The sequence below is a fragment of the Mercenaria mercenaria genome, unplaced genomic scaffold (assembly GCF_021730395.1).
Source record: "Mercenaria mercenaria strain notata unplaced genomic scaffold, MADL_Memer_1 contig_3261, whole genome shotgun sequence".
In the NCBI taxonomy this organism is placed as follows: domain Eukaryota; kingdom Metazoa; phylum Mollusca; class Bivalvia; order Venerida; family Veneridae; genus Mercenaria; species Mercenaria mercenaria.
Window position 1 is genome coordinate 53,047 of NW_026461383.1, and position 19,151 is coordinate 72,197.

Below are 19,151 nucleotides of genomic sequence, written 5' to 3' on the forward strand. Positions count from 1 at the left end.
GGCCTAGCATTGTCATGTTGTAAAAGCATTCCTGGATGCTGCTGAATAAACGGTACAGCTACAGGCCTAAGTACCTCGTCGATATAGCGTTTGGCCGTAAGCCCACCACGCCCAGCAGCCCGCCGTCCACCTCTTCCAAGACCATGATGGAGAAACACCAGGTCAGTTGTACCGTCATGACTGATCCCGCCCCAGACCATTGTGGGCGCCCTGCCCCATCTATCCACCTCACGTATGCAAGGCTCTTGTAAAAGTGCAAAATGGCCCAGTTTCTACGCAAACGGCGGTGATTGTCAGTGAGGTGAGCTCCATGATATGGACGTCGGCATCTTATCCCTGCGTCCCGCAGACGTCGGCGAACTGTTTTAGCACTGATTGTCGGAGAGTGCGGCCTTGTGTTTCACGTGCAGTTTCTGTGGCAGTGCGGAAACGCTGCCTCAAGTGTGTCAGCAGGATGTGCCTGTCTTGCCGCTGTGTCGTCACGCGTGGTTGACCTGGACATGGTCGATCTTCTACCGAACCCGTAGCAACATATCGCTGATGGAGACGCGAGCTTGTGGACTCACGGACTCCCAAACCAGCAGCAACATTTCTGAATGTTCGAATTTGGCCGATTGCCCGGGCGCGCGCTACATTTGAAAGTATCATATTCCAAAAAGTAGCACTGTTTAATTTCTACACGGTTGAAACTCTTCATAATCAATGACAAAGCTTTTGCAAATACCGACATGATTTCCTCGTGCACCATGTCCACGAGGAAATCTTTTTGTTAGACTTTATCCGACCGTGAATACACAAAATGGACTTGTAACCAGTTTTATCGATTGTACAAAGATAATCCATCATCAGGAGACATAAAATAATATTGAAAGTTTTCTGAGTTAAAAAAATCTCACACCCAAAAACTTGCGTTTTTAAGGGCCTTAAGTATATAAGAAATGAATGCTATTTTTAACGTTGAAACAACATCGGTTCACCTTGCAAATTATCCAAAGTATCGCTAGATAATTAAGGGATTGACGTAACAGACTGACTACATGACGAATATAACAGCATCCTGTAAGATCTGCCTTTCGTGGATTCTGCAACCTGTACCGTCAATCAAAGGAAAATGTATCGTCCAACTTACAAAAGGCTGAACCATTTCTTCAAATCAAATTTTTCAGCTAACTCACCCAACTTCCTTCTGAAATGCCTCACAAATAACATAATAACCAGGATGGAGCTTTGTCCGATGTGTCAAGCTATCAGTCTTAGTACATTAGTAACCGTTAAAGAGTCAAGCTTTGTGCATCTCTGTTTGAGGCGCGAAACATTTTACTTACTTACCTATCCATAAAGTGATCAAGATTAAAGGGAAAAGAAGCTGGTTGTATTTCAGAAGGAAATAATAATGAATTCTCGCCCTTCTCCACTAACAACATCTCGACATCACGGACGATATATTTTCACAACATTTCTTACATTCTTCCCGAATTTTCGACTTCTTTCATTGAACTTACATTTGTATTAAAACTTTCATACAGTAGTTGACTTTTTTGCTACTGGAATATGTCGTACGAGAGATGAAAATGACATATTTTGTTTGACTAAATTTCTTTTTTTAATTAGAGCTACAGAAAAGATAGCCCGCTGCAGGAATATATCCGTATACTGGTGAATAAAACAAATGAACAAAATAGATTCAAATATACATAGCGGCTTCTTTCAATGCCTCAAAGACTTAAATATAATCGCGTTAAGTATGATGTTTTGTTATGAAACCAGAGCACAGAGACAATAGAAACTTAGAAGTTAAGAGAAGAAAAGAGAAAAGAAGAAAATAGTCAGAAAGAATGTAAAAATGACAAAGTTTCAATGGTTGGTATTCGATTTCAGTCAACAAGATAAAAATGACATTCACAACAATCCATTTAACATTTAGGAAAGGGAAAATATTTATTGATTCTTATAAGCCAACAAATAGGAAGGAATTGATAAAAACAAGAACTATAAGAATAAGCATGTATAAGTTTCATTTCCTTATTTACATTTAACATAATTTGCATATTCTATTATTTTCCCTCTCTGTTAATACAACATCTTTAGCTACTTAACATGAATCATTTTAAATGTAGACAATTAAATATGTGGATCCATTCGCTGAAAAATTAGAAAAAGTGACATAATATAACGAAATTCTCATTTCGTTTATTATGTTGTGAATCCATTGTTGAAAAAATACTATTATTAGTACTTGGGAGCAAAATGTATTGCTAAATTAGAAATACTCAACATAATCTTTCTAAGTTTGTTTTCCCGTAAAATATTTTATTTTATTGTCTTGAAATTTTATATTTGAAACATAAATTTATATTTCATATTAACTTTCTGACTCATCTGTTCATTTAGTATTGCTTCTTTCATATCAATGTTACTATACTGTATATAGCATAGTTACAACACGAGGCCTGCTAACGGGGCATACTACGCCAAATAGGACAGGGCAGTAAAACTAGACGACTTCAATTTAGGGAGTGTAAATGGGGCTATGTGCAAAGTGTAGATGAAGGATACTAAGATACAATGTAAAGACGCAGAACAAAATAGAGAATTCAATAAAATAAGAGGAGATTATCCCTTTGGCTTTGACCTGAGAGCCACTGAACCCTTAAACAAAAGACATGTTTCTCAAGTGGTACTAAGTCGCTGTGTAAAGCTTGAAGGTCACAATTTTTTTCTGACTTAGAGCCCGCTAAAATACCAGAAATTAAGTCAGGTCTCTGTGACATTGACCTTTGGGTCACTAACCAAGTTCGACAGGAATCTTCCCTAGTGGCACTTAATGCGTAAATTTTAAAAACTGCATCTATTATACTATATCACTTAAAGTTGTGAAAACATTTTCAGTCTACATGTTAATGTGCTTTACCGACGCAAAACATGTGCCGGATATTCTCAATACTTTGTCTAAACACTTCGCCAAATTATTTTCACGGACCAAATGTCTAGGTATTAAAGCTGAAGCTTTATTATACTTTCTTCTATCTTAGAGCCTGAAAACGATAAGTAATACCAGAAAATAAGTAAGATGTACATTAACTATGATTTCCGGCGCAATTTACTACAATAATGGAACCGATTACCTTATGTGAAACTTTCACATTGGATTCTGCTGGTGGACCTATTCTTATTCAGTACTATTGAAGCTAGCTGCTCTTCTTATTGCCAAACATGCAAGTTTTAACCTGGTTGCTTCTCCTTGAGACTACTAAATCGTTTTTCTGCTTTTACATTTCAAGCGTACTTTCGTGGAACTGTATTATTTATATCACATTAGTATAATATTAAATAAAAAGAAATATCATATGCTAAACGATGTATCTAACTTCTAGCGATAGGAGGTCTTAAACTCTTACTAGATTACCTCCGTTTTAAATAACCCCGAGTTAACTGGAGAACGAGATGATTGGTAGCCGAGTTGACTGTAGACCATCCCAACAGCCTTCAAGGCTCCCGTTATTTTTGCCTGTGCATTGTCAAATACTTACCTGTATAAATACACCGCATAACGAACTGTTTTTCGTACAAGACGAACTGTTATCTCCGCATGACAAATTGATAAGTGGACATGACAAATCTATATCGAACTTTAGATTGGATGGCACAAACTTGTAAATGCACAACAAAATCTAAGAAATGTACTGGACAAACTAGTAAATGTACTTAACAAACTGCTATATCTACAAGACAAATTATGATTTGTACCGAATATAATGGAAAATGCACAAGACGAACTATTAATTGCGCAGCACAAACTAGCGAATGCACAACACAAACTAAGAACTAGTAAATGTACATAACAAACTGTTTTATCTACATAACAAGTTATGATTTGTACCAAACATATTGGGAAAAACACATAACGGACTGTTAATTAGACATCGCAAACTAGTGAATGCACAACACAAACTAAGAAATCTACCGGACGAACTTGTAAATGTACATAACAAACTGCTTTATCTACATAACAAATTATGATGTGTACCGAATATAATGGAAAATGCACAAGACGAACTATTAATTGGACAGCACAAACTATCGAATGCACAACACAAACTAAGAAATCTATCGGACAAACTAGTAAATATACATAACAAACTGCTTTATCTACATAACAAATTATGATTTGTACCGAATATATTGAAAAATTCACTCGACGAACTATTAATTGGACAGCACAAACTATCGAATGCACAACACAAACTAAGAAATCTACCGGACAAACCAGTAAATGTACGTAACAAACTGCTTTATCTACATAACAAATTATGATATACTGGAAAATGCACCCGACGAACTATTAATTGGACAGCACAAACTATCGAATGGACAACACAAACTAAGACATATACTGGACAAACTAGTAAATGTACAAAACAAACTGTTTTATCTATATAACAAATTATGATTTTTACCGAATATATATTAGGAAAAGCACATGACGATATCAAGACAGTCTTGGCGTTCCATTGTTGCAATATCATTTTGCGGAGCTGGAATATCGGCACGTGTGTGCCATTATTCTCAATATAAGAGATATTGATCATGATAATTTTATATGTTTTATTGATTAATATTTGTGCATAATTATTTGTATTGTATATGAGTATAGGCTGAACGCATTAACATGTAAACATGATATTATTTACAGAGAAGGGACACTACCACTGACCTCATATAATAGGCCTTTCAACATTATCTCCCTTGTTCTTATCGTTAAGGAGTGGAAAATGTAATCAATTTTATGGACATGTTTAAAGGTAGATTAAACCGCAGTCGAGTTAAATGTATTATATTCTAAATGTTAATGATCCAAATACCGATAATGTCATATTCTTCTCGAAATAAGAATGCTTTAAAATAACGATTAAGGTAGTGGACAAGTATTGACAATCGGCAAGTTGCGTATTCCCTGTCTGTCATTCCGGTATTCTCCGTTTTTAATTGAATACCACGTGGGCGTTGTACTATATTTACGTCCGTAGAATATCGAATTGCCTAACGTGAATACGGAAATTGCCGATTATCAATACGGGTCCACTACCTTAAGCCTGCTTGTGTTCGATTATACGAATATCTTCATAGCGTGTGTACTTCGCAATGTTAGAAGTGCCCGGTCAAAAAAAATGGGAACCCGTTAAACAATGTATTATGTGATCAAAATTCACTGATATTTTTTTTTCTAATTTACCCGTAACCCCCAAAAAACGAAATAACTGGGAATGGAGATTATGACGATAACTGCCAATTCTATAAGGTTCTTTTACCTTCATTAAGAAAGAACTCTGCATTTGAAATATATGTGCACTTAAGAAATAATAAATACACCAAAATTGTAAAATAGATAACGACCAGTTTAAATGACACCCTTTTATTTGCTTGAATTAGCATCAAGTTTCCTTTTGGAAAGTACTACAGCACCTGTGATTCATTAGCTTCAAGGTCAGAAACTATCATAGGACTTCAGTGCAGAATATTGAGTATATGACACAGGTAAATAAGTGTTGACGCTGTTACCATTCTGCAACTTTATAGCCTTGGTTACAATTAATAAAGCTAAGGAGCTATTATAATATATTTCGAGATCTATGATGGTAGTGAATCTTCGGCAAATCACGTGTTTCCCCGCATGTGATTTCGGTATTACGGAATGAAATATTCGCATTCAGCTGCAGTTTACAGCCGAATTGGCTAGCGGGATACCTAATCATTTGGAAATTGTCGTTGAATTATTAGCAGTGTGCATTTGTAGCCATCTGTCACAGCAACGTGCTGATTTACTAGTAGTTTATTTATATATATACATGTAGTCAGAGGGAAAATATGTTATCATTCATAACAAATGTAACCCGAAACATATCACTCGAACCCCGCCTGTACACGCCAAAGTAAAACCTAGTCTATTTACAGAAAATGTACACACAACTGAGATACAACATATTTCAGTACATCTATTCTGAAACACTTTCCTCGCTAGTCTCGCTATCTGATTCACTTTCGCTATCCTCGTCGTCGTCTTCATTTTCTTGGAATGTCGCAAAAACTCTTGCTGGTCCTCCACTGCCTTCGTATATTCTTATAACCGCTACATAGATCGTAGATCCATATTCCGGGATTGAGTCTAAATTCGCGACCAACTCAACTCCCGGAACATTTCCTTTTCCGAGACGCTGGTGTACAGGAAAAGTAGCCGATTGACCGAAGTCAGTTGAAGGCGTGTCTACACCGATCGCATTAACAAAGCGTTCTGTAATCAACCAGTCAACACTCTCTTTTTTCCAGCCAGGAAAATGAAAGGTGCTTGCATTATCTGGAGTTTCCGTTCCAAATAAAAGAGAGGCGTTTGGAAATTTTGAAGACCATCCAGAGTTCATTATTACAACTGACCCATTTGGAATTGTTTTGTTGTGTTTCGATTCCCAGGCTTCTAAGTCATCCTTGGAAACTTGGTAATCCAGATTCTCGGCTACCTTCGCCTGCAATAAACACCACATGTTTTTGTTATTTTAAAGTTTAAACAAATAAAGTAGTTTGTATAAAAGCATGTTTGCCAGTCTTTTAAACATCTGACGGTTTTCTATATTTATATATGCAAAATTTTTCCTACAGACAGAATTTCTTTAAATTTTGTGTACTAACTATAAATCAAGTTTAAAACGGAAATATGTATTGAAATCATAAGTACCGGTGCTTGATCTTGAATTATTTGTTCTTGAAAATAGATTTGTCAGTATGTTCTTATTTTCAAGAGCAGACAATTCATGACCAATGCTGGGTGCCTCTGAATTGCTTCATTTTGTATTTCCGTTTTTGATTTGATTCTCTGTCATGAAACACAGTTTAAAGAAGAAATTCTGTCCGTAAGAAAATTTTGCCCAATGTCAATAAAGACACTGTGGCGAATGTCCTGGACAATGAACATGACAAAATGTTACCTCAAAGTACTGGTCTTTCCCATGGACCAAATTTCTTTAATCTTTGCAACTATACTGAATGCAAATGATTTTCAATATATATTTCTGTTTTAAACTTGATTCTCAGTCAGTACACAAAGTTTAAAGAAATTCTGTCTGTAGAAAATATTTTGCCTATATACATATAGAAACTGTCGGATGTGTTTTTAAGGATTTTGCAACATCTGTTTATGGATCTTATCATTGAATTGATCGAATGTTTAATATACAAACACTCCATATGTTGTCTCAGTGTGCTTCCTCACCCTCCAAAAATGATTTATATAATCTTATAACCCGTGACTCGGTCGGTCGGTATTTTGCTCAGTCTCTCGATAGACAACTTAATATTCTTTCACATATCTTTGGCCGTTTGATGTCATACTGATTGCTCGTGGTAAGTACAACAGCATATAATTGAGTTACGAACTTTGGTAGCTATATTTATAAGACTTCAGATTTTATTTACAATGGTAGATGACTTTTTTTTAATGGTACATAACCGATTTCTTCTGACAAGCCACTTTGCCGCAATACGTTTCAAAAACAGTGTTTTGATTATATTGACAGAAAACGAGAACTCAACTTGTCAATTTATTTAGCCTTACTGAAATTACCCTACTTTCCAGTGCAATAATGACCTAAACTTGTAACTAAATTCTATATACTTTCCGGGAGGTACCGCCAACCATGTCTGATTTATTTACTTCAACTTCCAAAAAGAACGTTTTATATTATAATTTCATTATTGTTGTAAACAGTACTTAGTGTAGCGATAAGCGCAAATCATTTCCTCAAATTTTAGATTATCATAATTGTATTACAAGGGACGTACCATTTCCCACAAGAAACATCTTTAAATTAGTACATATTCACGAAACGATACCAATTGCTAGAGAGTGTCTGTAACCGAATATTGTTTATGAGTTATTTCTCTGTGAGCATGGAAAGAAAGTTTTGTTTTAGATGAGTTTCACGATCACTGAATAATGAAGCCATTTACCGTACCGTTTAAGAAAAACACTAAGAAACGCTACTTAAACATTTAAAGAATCATATTTTAATTAATTTTCGTCAAAACTTCTTTCAACACGTTGTTTAATTACGTTAACTTGAGCAGTTAAAAAAAAAACAATAACACAGAAATCTACGGTGCCCCTAAAGTGACATGTTACACACATTTTTTCCAATTAGGTAATGTGGACTTTTTTTATTTGTTTTAAACGAAATAAACTTATTTCGTTTAAAACGAATCATTTCGTTTAAACAAAATAAGTTATTTGTTTAAACGAATATTTCGTTTAAACGAAATGTTTTCTTTTAAAACGAAATGATTATTTCTTTTTAAACGAAATAATTTCGTTTAAACGAAATAAAAAAAAAGTCTCACATTACCTAATTGGAAAAAATGTGTGTAACATGTCACTTTAGGGGCACCGTAGAAATCAATATAAAAAAGACCTTGCTTCTCATGTCTCACGAAAAAACGACTCCTAGAATTTCATCAAACGCTTTTTCCTTTTATACTGAAATGTTTACAACGTATATAAATAAATGACATCTATTTTCTTTATTACTTTAACATTGATGATAACTCCCGGTCCTGCTAACTTCTCCATTGGAATTTCGTGTACCCTCTTAGATCCTTCGGAAAAATGTGCTGGTGCGTCCAGATGTGTCCCTATATGCTCCACTGTTTCAAATTTATTTAATTCATACCTTTTAAAATATAAAGAAAAATGTTGCAAAAGCATATATTATATTAACAGAATTTTAAGTTCTTTTATATGTTTGTTAAAGCTAGGATAACTAGGTGTAAATGGCTGAAAATGTGTTCCAAAAACAAGTTTAGTAATATATATATTTACAGAGAGTTTTGTAAGTAGCAAATTATGGCAGTCAAAAATACGTGAACAGTTGTTTAAATATTTTCTAGATTTTAAGTTTGTGCCTCATGTACATGTCTCAAGATGAATATCAAGCATTTAAAACAGATAGCAGCTGTTGTAACATATTTAAATTGGTAAACTAGTATTGTGAAGAAAATGTCTTAATGTGTATCAAATAAATTAATTAAAAGCCAAATCCCTCTAATTAATACCAGTTCTAAATGTAATAGCAAATTATGAACATTTTCATCCAAACACGACAATACTGACGCCCGTCGATATATTATTTGACAAGATAAAAGACGTTTCACTTCTTTCAAACACTCTTAATATGGATCAAAAGGCATACTTAAAGTTGTTAAGTGTTCGAATGAAAAGATTGTTTCATTGGAGTTATTTATATTCTCTGTGTATTACAACTGATAACAAATGAAAACATTTTTATATTTCAAAAGAAAATTGTTGACAAAAATCTGGAGACGTGCAATTATATTAAGGCTGACACTAAAACAGATTATAGATCTGTTTAACAATAGAATAATTTATATCTGATGCTTTACCAATAATCATCGAATTGTTGTCGGTACAAAATTGTGAAGATATAAGGTGGATCGCCTGGCCAGTTGGGTGGGCTTGGACCAAGAATGTGAGTTAAGTCGACAAGTTTTAAATCCACTTTGCCAGTGATGAAGGCCAATACCGTTAGCGTAGAAAAAATCGGAAAATGCATTGTCCCTTTGGATAATCTGAAATAGGTCTTGAAAATGTGAAAACTGATTTGTTGTGGGTGTTAAGATTATATACGCACTAAATTAGTAAATGATGGTATAAACTTATAATAAAGTTGTTAATATTTTAGGAAATGTTGGTGTAGGTTGTAAATTTAGCTGAGTTTAGCTTAATAGAGATTTGTACATTGAAAGACAGCACGATTCGGGAATTTGTCGCCCCAATTCTGTCGTTCTTTTCGCATGAACTCTGAAAGCAATTTATTCATTTCTTATTTTTAAATTATATTTCCTTTTCAATCATTTATAAACAAAATTATGTACTCTAACATTGCGCGATTTGATGGCTCGGTTGACGCGCGGACCTGTAGGAGAGCATTATGACGTATACATTACTCCTCGGGTACATAAAGCCCGCATAATGTTTATTAAAATATGTCAATGAGCATGTCAGAATGAAAACAATCTATGCCTTCTTGTGATTTAAGGTCTAATTTACCATGGTTCATCGTTCAGATGCTTCAGTATTTAACCTCTCGGGATAACGCCTTTGTGGTTCAATTCCTGTTGCATCTGAAATCTGAATCGTGGTACATTAGACGATAACCCACTCGAATGCCTTGATTTTTTATTAATTCTTACATGGCTCGATTTGATTTCCTGTTAAACAAAGAAGGAAATCAAGCTCTGTATATTCTACGAACCGGTAAAAGAGCATTATGACGTTACTTATGACGTCAAATTGCCGCATAACGTCCGATACATTACTTCTCGGGTAAATGAAGTCCAGTATAATACTTATAAAATTATGTAATTAAGCATGTCAAGAATAAAAACAATCAATGCCTTCTTGTGGTTTGTCTTCTTATTTACATGGTTCAGAGTTTAGATGCGTAGGAATTGTACCACGAGGTATTTGACGCGTTTGCGTTGTTTTGTTTTCTGTGTATGACGTCAGTAGCTTACGGCAGACGATCATTTCGCGGAATTTCATGAGCGTCAGACGAGTTTTGTTTTTCATCTTGTGTTTTATCGTAGATGCATGAAATTTCCAGTTACATCTATACTGCAGAATTTCTGTGGTAGGTCTTTTTAGGCCAACACAAATCGATAATAGCCTAAAAGCTTTTTTTTCCTATGACTGCCTTTTGCATTACACGCCAAATGCTATCAAGATTTTGCTTTTGGAAAGTCTTTTACGAGAGGCAATAGAATAAAATTAGAAAATGGAAGTATTAAATATTTTCTGGAGTTTGAATGATGTAACAGAATGATGTATTAAATGAAATTATGATTTAGAATAATTCGAAAACTAAATGAATAATTAATGTAAGTATAAAGGTACCTTGAAAACTCTAAATATCCTTTATTTTACACTAAATACGAGTACCACGTAGAAATATCAGAAATGAAAAACGTACTTTTCACTTCAATCGTCTAATTGTGAAAATGCAGAAAACACCAGCTGGTGTCTTAAAGCAGCATGCCTCCAGATCGTTCGACAAAAAAATTTATTTTTTAGATATCTTGAAATAAATGCTATATTTCTTAAGAAAGCTTTAAAACTTAATTACAAACTTTCTGTTACGGAAACACTTGAGACTTTGCTGTTTTTACTACTTTTTACGACGAAAATTGAAAAGCGTTTGTCATGCTTTTACTCAAGGTAAACTGTCTCGATTATAAATATTTATATTTTGAAGGCACTATTCACTTCTTCGCGGTGGTCCGGGGTTCGATTCCCGACGCGGTCATCTTATTTTCTTGATTTGGAACTTTTAAAATATATTAGAAACAAAAATTCATATTCTTATGTTCATAATATGATCAAAGTTCAATTTGAAAGAAAGATTATTTTTTAGCCAAATCTGGAGGCATGCTGCTTTAAATGTAAGTTGTCATCGAAGGTTACAAAACAATTTAAATATCGGCAATAAAAATTTGTTTACGTATGTAATGATGTTAAAAGTTTAAGCTATTTTGACAATGCAAAATTCCTATGTAAAACTAAGATTGTCGTAACAACGCGAGAAATGCACGGGGATCAAAAGGAAACTAATATTAATAAAAATGTATCTCCTAGTAGATTATAAAGTATCAATGACACCCAAAATTTTAAGCATGTCCCAACAGTGCACTAGAAGAAAATACATAGACATTTTCGGTGCAAGTATTTGGTACCGTAAGTCTCTCATATCTATACAATGTATATATATTCTTCAATCAAGGATATGTCAGTGTAAATAAGCTGAGCGTTAGTTTTCTATGAAAACGGCGTTAAACTGTGTTACACGAATCACACGTGCACCGTTCTTTTACAAAAATATGTCCGCCATGTTTTCTTCAGTGAACGAAATAAAAGGAGTATTTTACGAAGAATTCTACGGTGCCCCTAAAAGGACATGTTATGCACTTTTTTTTCCACTTAGGTAATGTGAGACTTTTTTTATTTCGTTTAAACGAAATCATTTCATTTAAACGAAATAACTATTCCGTCTAAACGAAATGATTTCGTTTAAACGAAATAACTAATTCGTTTAAACGAAATCATTTCGTTTTTACGAAATGTTATTTCGTTTAAACGAAATCATTTCGTTTAAACGAACAAGTTATTTCGTTAAAACGAAATGTTATTTCGTTTAAACGAAATGATTTCGTTTAAACGAAATAACTAATTCGTTTAAACGAAATGATTTCGTTTAAATGAAATAGTTATTTCGTTTAAACGAATTAGTTATTTCGTTTAAACGAAATAGTTATTTCGTTTAAACGAAATGATTTCGTTTAAACGAAATAAAAAACGTCTCACATTACCTAAGTGGAAAAAAGTGCGTAACATGTCACTTTAGGGGCACCGTAGAATTCCTTATCGTATAGTACGATTCACTGTCTAATCTAAATAAAGCATCACTTTTTTATAACATCACACTGTTCGATCTTTCTGATCAGTTAACGATCACTCACAATTACAAAATAAAACCAAAGTGTCATCAAAATTATCACTTTACACTGCTTCTTGAAGATCACGGCCTACTAACATTAAATTTGTAAACATGCGCCAACCAAACAAGTGATGAAAGATCGGGCATTTTCAAAGATTATAATTTTTATGTTTTATTTCTTGTAAATTTCTGATATTCTAACGTTTAAACAACCGAATTGTATGCACAGACATAACGAAGAAGTTATGCAATATAGCTTTTTTTCAGTTTTTTTTTCCAGCCCAACAACATACATGTCAGAAAAGGTCAAGGTCAGTTTTAGGAGTTAGACGTGCTGTTCTTTTTCTGAAGATAAATATCAATTTTGCATGGAAATCTCGCGGGTTTAAGTTTAAAATATAGACAGATACATCGGAAACATTACTAGGAACTAAAGGATAATGGAATTGTTTTAAACTTTTGAGTTTGAAGGCTGTGAAATAGTTTTTAGTGTGACGAACTTGAGAACAAAGGATTTCGATCGGGAGTAATGGCGGAAAGGTGATAAACGGGTTTGGTTCAGTCACGACTGTGCACATACATATATAGACACAACAGGTGACACTTTTCATAGCTTATTGATATTGTAAATAATTAATTAGACTGTATAGTTAACATAAGTTGAGCTGTATACCCCGCAAGTTTCAGTCAATATGCCGAAACCAGACGAGCCCGTGGATAAACGCCGGGGCATGCAGTCAAAGGATGACTCTATAATCTGTGCCACTGGTACTGAGTTGAAAGAGGGAAAGGAGAGTAAAGAAAGAAAGTCTGATAAAACTGATAAAACTGAAACAGGTGAAAAATGTGAAAAGCAGACCAAAATAGACACAATGTTATGTCAAATGTGAAAAGAGGAAGACGAGCCTACGATGAAGGACTTAATCTCTATGGTAACTGCACTAGACAGAAAAAAATGAATAAACTAGCATCAAACGAATACATTGAAAACACTCTTGAGAAAAGTCTACATAGCATAGTTACTGTAGATGTCTTTAACGAAAAGTTCTAGTCACTTAAGTCTGAGATAAGTGATGAGATTAAAAATGAGATGGATAAAGTTTATGAACAACTTAGAAATATTAAATCTAAACTTAAGGAATCTGAGAACGAGATCACCTCCTTGAAAAATGCAGAAAGTGATCAAAGGGTTGAAATAGAACAGGTGAAAGAAGAAAACCAAAGACTTAATAACCAAAGGAACAATGAGTTAAGAGAAATGAAAATGGAGAAAAGAGATGTCAGCAAGTATAATTCTTATCAAACAAATGAACTGGAACACTACACACGCAGAAATAGCATACGCGTATATGGAGTTGCTGATAAGATAAAAATGAAACACCATCTCAAACTGCGGAGTTAATTTTTGAAATTCTCAAACCCAACTTAGATATTTCCTTGTAGTGCGATCAATACGTAACAGAAAATGCCAAAATACTTCAGAAAATGGGAAAAGCACCAAAATTGGCACAGCTATTTATTAAAGCATTAAAAACTTTTTTTCATGGGACCCATTTGATATCTGTCAAGATGGCCGATTGGCGGCCATTTCCAAAATGGCCGCCAAAATCAATATTTACTTAGAAGATTCTAATGAAAGGTCATGTATTTACATTCACCCCCAAAAAAGCCACTAAATTAAATGTATTTAATAAATTAAATCCTAAATTTGCATCAAAATGCAAAAAAAAAACAATTCAAAATGTTTTGTTTTTTTTCTGTTTCCATGGTAACGGCAAAAAACTAACCTTTAAAAACTTAGTTTAATATTATCATTGTGTAGTTTTCATATTTTAAAGAATATTTTGTTTTAATGTATGTAATTTATATTATTTCCCTTTAATTCCCTCCACAGCAGCATAATTGAAACATTGTTGTTATTCCCTTACCATATTTAGCCAGATTGGGGTTATGGGTTGCCCCTGTATGCATGTCAAAACGTCAGCCCTGCAGAGTGAGATACTGCAATAACTCTGAAAAATACAGCAGAATTTTTCATGATACGTGGTACATGGATAGATGACAAGCAGAGAAGCCAATGTCATTTAAAATTGTTCCTATGGCAACAAATCTGTTGCTTTTGGCAACAAATAGTGCACGAATATGACACAAAGTGTCATCCTGCATTTCTTCAAAACAAGGAAAATATTGTTTCTCGAGAAATTTTAATAGAAGGAAGGACAAATTGAGAACTGCTTGTTATCTTATTTTCTCCTCTTGTAAATCATTTTGTCCGTCTGTATGTCGGCCATCATTTGCAAATGGCGGATTCTTCAATAACTTCAAAATTGCAAATTCTAAAGACTTCTTTATGAAACCTTGTTTATAGATGGTAAGTAATTGGAGAATGTGAAGGTCAATTAACTTAGTTGCTATATAAAATTGTAGTTTCTTTGCACCAAGTACGACAACTACCCTTTCGTTTGGGGGCTTCGAAATGCAAGAATAGATTATAGCGACGAGCTGTAGGGGTCAAATGAAACAATGTTCCTTATTATGCACCCGCAGTCCAATGTCTGCGTAATAAATTGCTAACTAGTAACAAAGAAGGAGTAGGCTGAAAATATAAAAGTTGCTTTCATGGACAACACTTAGTAACTATTCTGTGAAATATATTACTCTGAACAGTGAGCTGAAATCTGAATAAGGTACATGTCAGATACTATTGTCAGTACACACAAGCACCCAGATTGTCCCACAACTTTAGTTAACTTGCATAAGGCGTGCAGAGCATTTCAGCACGTTTGACAAATTACGTCTTCCTCGACAGACTTTATCGAGGTTGCAAATGCACTTGAGGAGCTATTGGTACGAGACTCGGGTACTTGAGACAAAAACTATTGGAAAGGTTCCAATATATCAAAGATCTTTCTGGTCAGCCTTATTTATCTTGACTAGGAATTTTAGGAAAGTGATAGAACACCGACACCCATATGTGACCCACCTAATGGGCAACCTTTTTAGTATGTTCAAGAGTGTAGCAGACGATGCAGGAATGCACATTATAGCCATAATCTATATGTGAAAAAGATGGTTTATCAGCTACTTGACATGTTTTGCTGTAAACAAGAGTATCGAAAGCCTCATTTATACCCCAGAAAATATAATCGACAGTTTGTTTGTAGGAAGATGTAGAAAATGCATTTAAAAGCTTGATTCACCGGTAAGCGCGAGCTGTATGGTTAGTTTTGTTTGACAAGACAGTGTTATTCTTAAATTGGACTGCTTAACTGAAAGTACAAAATGGTAAATAGATAATATTTGTCGTCTTAAAATAGTAATTCAAATTGGTATTAAAATTGGGTTTCGAATGTACCTGTGTCATTAGAAAAATCCTCCCAAATACTCACATTTAATTTAATTTTAATTTCAGTAAAATTTTCCAGAAATAGTATTAGAGGCACATTTTTCTTGTTAGAAATTATAGATTCTGCTCTTAATTTATAGCCCCGTTACACTCAGCCACGTTTCCCCCACATCGTAAAAACTAGCAGGGACGCAGTAAGAACTTGTACAAAGTAGAAGAAAAAACAGTAAACTCCGATAAGAACATGATAATTAATAATTATGGTCTCCATGAGTGTAGAGAACGCGTCGAATTTTGGACATGTTCAAAACAAATGTAGTGAGAACGCGGTTAATCAGGAAGCAGGAAGGACGTAGTAATGATGTAACTAAACCTAGTAGGACATAGAACAAAACGTGGTGCGGACGGGAAAGGCTGCATGGCGTGCTCACTGCGCTGTCATTGGGTTATCATTGCGTTCTTGCTACGTCAAAGGAGTTCTTACTACAACTTATCTACGCTTGAGTGCTATGACCATGCTACGTGCATGCAAATTTTTAGTATACCGCATAAGGTTTTTAATACGTTCTTTCGGTTCTTAACACATCTTTGTCACGTTTGCAGTAGGTTCTCACCATGATTGGTTCAGATTCTGAAAATTTAAATATGAATACTGGATCCAATTCCCAATCACTTCGTTTTCAGTCAGCAATGGGTATCGAACCCTCACGGAATTGCCACATTATCATGAACTCGGCAGCACTGGCAGCTGTAGTGGACTTTTGGACCTCCGTATATCCTTCACACTGCTTTTGCTTATTCCACCACAGTCTCTCTATAAGACTGCTTTTTTTCTTCATTGGGCTTGGGGTGGGGTGGGGGGGTCGTCGTTTTTTTGTAAATTTATGGTTGTTTTAGTGTAGATGCGGACACAATTATGTCAATATAACTTGCAGAAGGAAAAAAAAAAGAGGGCATGGCTTAGTATTTATAAGTAGTCGACGAATGCAGTGAAAAGGTGATAAGCATATGGTTAAAAAAATGGTAAGCGAGAGGTGCAATCTGACTGATCATACTAAGAATGTAGTAAGAACCCCACTGGGACGGAAGAAGCGCGTGGTAAGAAAATTAGTGTGAGCGTGTTAGACACGTGAGAACCTGGCAAGGATGTTAAAAGCGCGCAGTATGAACTTTAGAATGCACATTTTTCGAGTTTGATCCCCCTCCCCACGGTCAAAATTTTCAGGAGCAGTTATGATCTTCATGGTCTTTGCCTAAGAGTGATTTAGGGCATTAGTTACTGTACATTATATGCTTATGACTTTAAACTATAAAACCATTGTTATGGCACAATGTGCTACAATTTGACAAAAACAGAATATTACAGGGACAGGCAAATGTTTAAAACTGATGACGCTGATCAACCGGCAATGACTTTTTCCCAAGAATTATGATGATCTGACAGGCAAGGGATGTTCACATGGTCATCACAAAATTAAAATTTAAAGAATTATATAGTTTTATTTAAGTGTCTTAGTTCTCTTAGTGTAAATAAATTGAAATGAATACAGCAAAAACTTACAATTCTGAGTCACGAAAATAATGACAAAGTGAAACACATGTAAATTTTTTCACTAATACACCCTTACAGACTAAAACTTCGTTTGCTCAAACTCTGAAAAATTCGAACACCATTCTTCAATTAAACTATCGTCGGGTCCCAAAAAAAATTTCCCTTTTTAATATATTTTTCGATCACTCATATACCGATAATTCGAAAAAATTTAGTCGGTCCTGATGGGTTCCAGTTACCGAAGTTCGATGGGATTTATAATTAATTAATTTACATTGTTGTAAAGTTCTGCACAGGACTGTTGCATTTTAAACCTTCTTGATATGCAGTTACCATTATATACTTAATTTTGATTATATAAATGCATTTGACTTTTCTTTGCTTAATAGCACATTTTATCCAAGGGAGACAACTTTTTTCATTTTTATTGGAACAGCAGTATTTTTAGCTCGACTATTCATAGAATAGTGAGCTATTGCACTCGCCCATGCGTCGGCGTCGGGTCGGCGTCCGCGTCCGCGTCCCCCGGCCCGTTTGGTTAAGGTTTTGTATGTTAGCTGGTATCTCAGTAACCACTTGTGGGGAAAGGGATTGAAACTTCACAATATTCACTGTGACAAACTGACTTACATTTCACAGGTTCCATAACTTATTTTGCTTTTTTACAAAATTATGCCCCTTTTTCGACTTAGAAATTTTTGCTTAAGGTTTTGTAGTAAGTGGGAACTCAGTAAATACTTGTGGGAATGGATTGAAACTTCACCACACTTATTCACTGTGATGAATGATCTACATTGCACAGGTTTCCCTAACTCTATTTTTTTTTTTACAAATTATGCCCTTTTTCGACTTAGAACTTTTTGGTAAAGGTTTGTATGTAAGCTGGTATCTCAGTACTTACTATTTGGGGAAAGGAATTGAAACTTACTATTGTTCACTATCATGATCTGACATGCACTAAGCAAGTCCCATAACTCACTCTCTTTTTTTTCAAAAATTTTGCCCCCTTTTTTGACTTAGCAGTTTTTGGTTAAATTTTTGTATGTAATCTGATATTCAGTATCCACTAATGGAATGGATTGAAACTTCACACACTTGTTCACTGTCATGATCTAACATGCACTGTGAAGGTCCATAACTCTACTTGGCATTTTTACAAATTATGCCCCTTTGACTTAGCAGTTTTTTGTTAAGTTTTGTATGTAAGCTGGTATCTCAGTATCCACAAATTGGAAAGGATTGAAACTTCACACACTTGTTCACTGTCATTGATATGACATGCAGTACAGAGGTTCAATACTCTACTTTGCATTTTACCAAATTATGCCCCTCCCCTTTTTAACTTTTGTATTCATTCAGTTGACAAGGCTGTTGAATAGTCGAGCGTTGCTGTCCTCCGACAGCTCTTGTTGTTAATATAATATGTTTGGATTAATTCAGGCAGGTGGTTTTAGCTTATTATACTGATGACTGTAAGTGTCAATAGAAATTTTATATATAATATTATGTATTTTTGAAAATATATACATATATGGCGGCCATCTTGGATTTGTCGGCCATATTGGATTTTTCGGAGTGGGTCTCATGCTCATTTTTAGTATTTTGCCCTATGTCGCGCATAGACTTGGAAAATTCACAAAGGCGCGAATAGGCCTATTATATGTAAATTCTCTTTGAAAGGCAAAATAAGGTGATTGGC

The 19,151-nt window shown here is 34.7% G+C and overlaps 1 protein-coding gene across 1 annotated transcript; it reads right to left on the bottom strand.

Moving 5' to 3' along the window:
• Nucleotides 1-5,397: 5,397 nt before the first annotated feature.
• On the bottom strand, nt 5,398-11,112 carry LOC123541225 (isatin hydrolase-like). The gene is made up of 4 exons (XM_045326645.2): nt 10,958-11,112; nt 9,445-9,630; nt 8,573-8,714; nt 5,398-6,518 (listed from the first exon to the last, which is right to left on the bottom strand). Exons 2-4 carry the CDS (start codon nt 9,612-9,614, stop codon nt 5,994-5,996), a joined length of 837 nt encoding a protein of 278 aa, XP_045182580.2. The 5' UTR covers nt 9,615-9,630; nt 10,958-11,112; the 3' UTR covers nt 5,398-5,993.
• Between the last annotated feature and the right edge of the window lie 8,039 nt (nt 11,113-19,151).

What these genes read in the sequence shown, in the direction of transcription:
- LOC123541225 (XM_045326645.2), bottom strand. Translation starts at nt 9,614, where the DNA reads ATGCATTTTCCGATTTTTTCTACGCTAACGGTATTGGCCTTCATCACT. An exon ending in CAACAATTCGATGATTATTG is followed by an intron (nt 8,715 to 9,444) that starts GTAAAGCATCAG and finishes ATATTTTAAAAG; the next exon opens with GTATGAATTAAATAAATTTG. An exon ending in GAGTTATCATCAATGTTAAA is followed by an intron (nt 6,519 to 8,572) that starts GTAATAAAGAAA and finishes TGTTTATTGCAG; the next exon opens with GCGAAGGTAGCCGAGAATCT.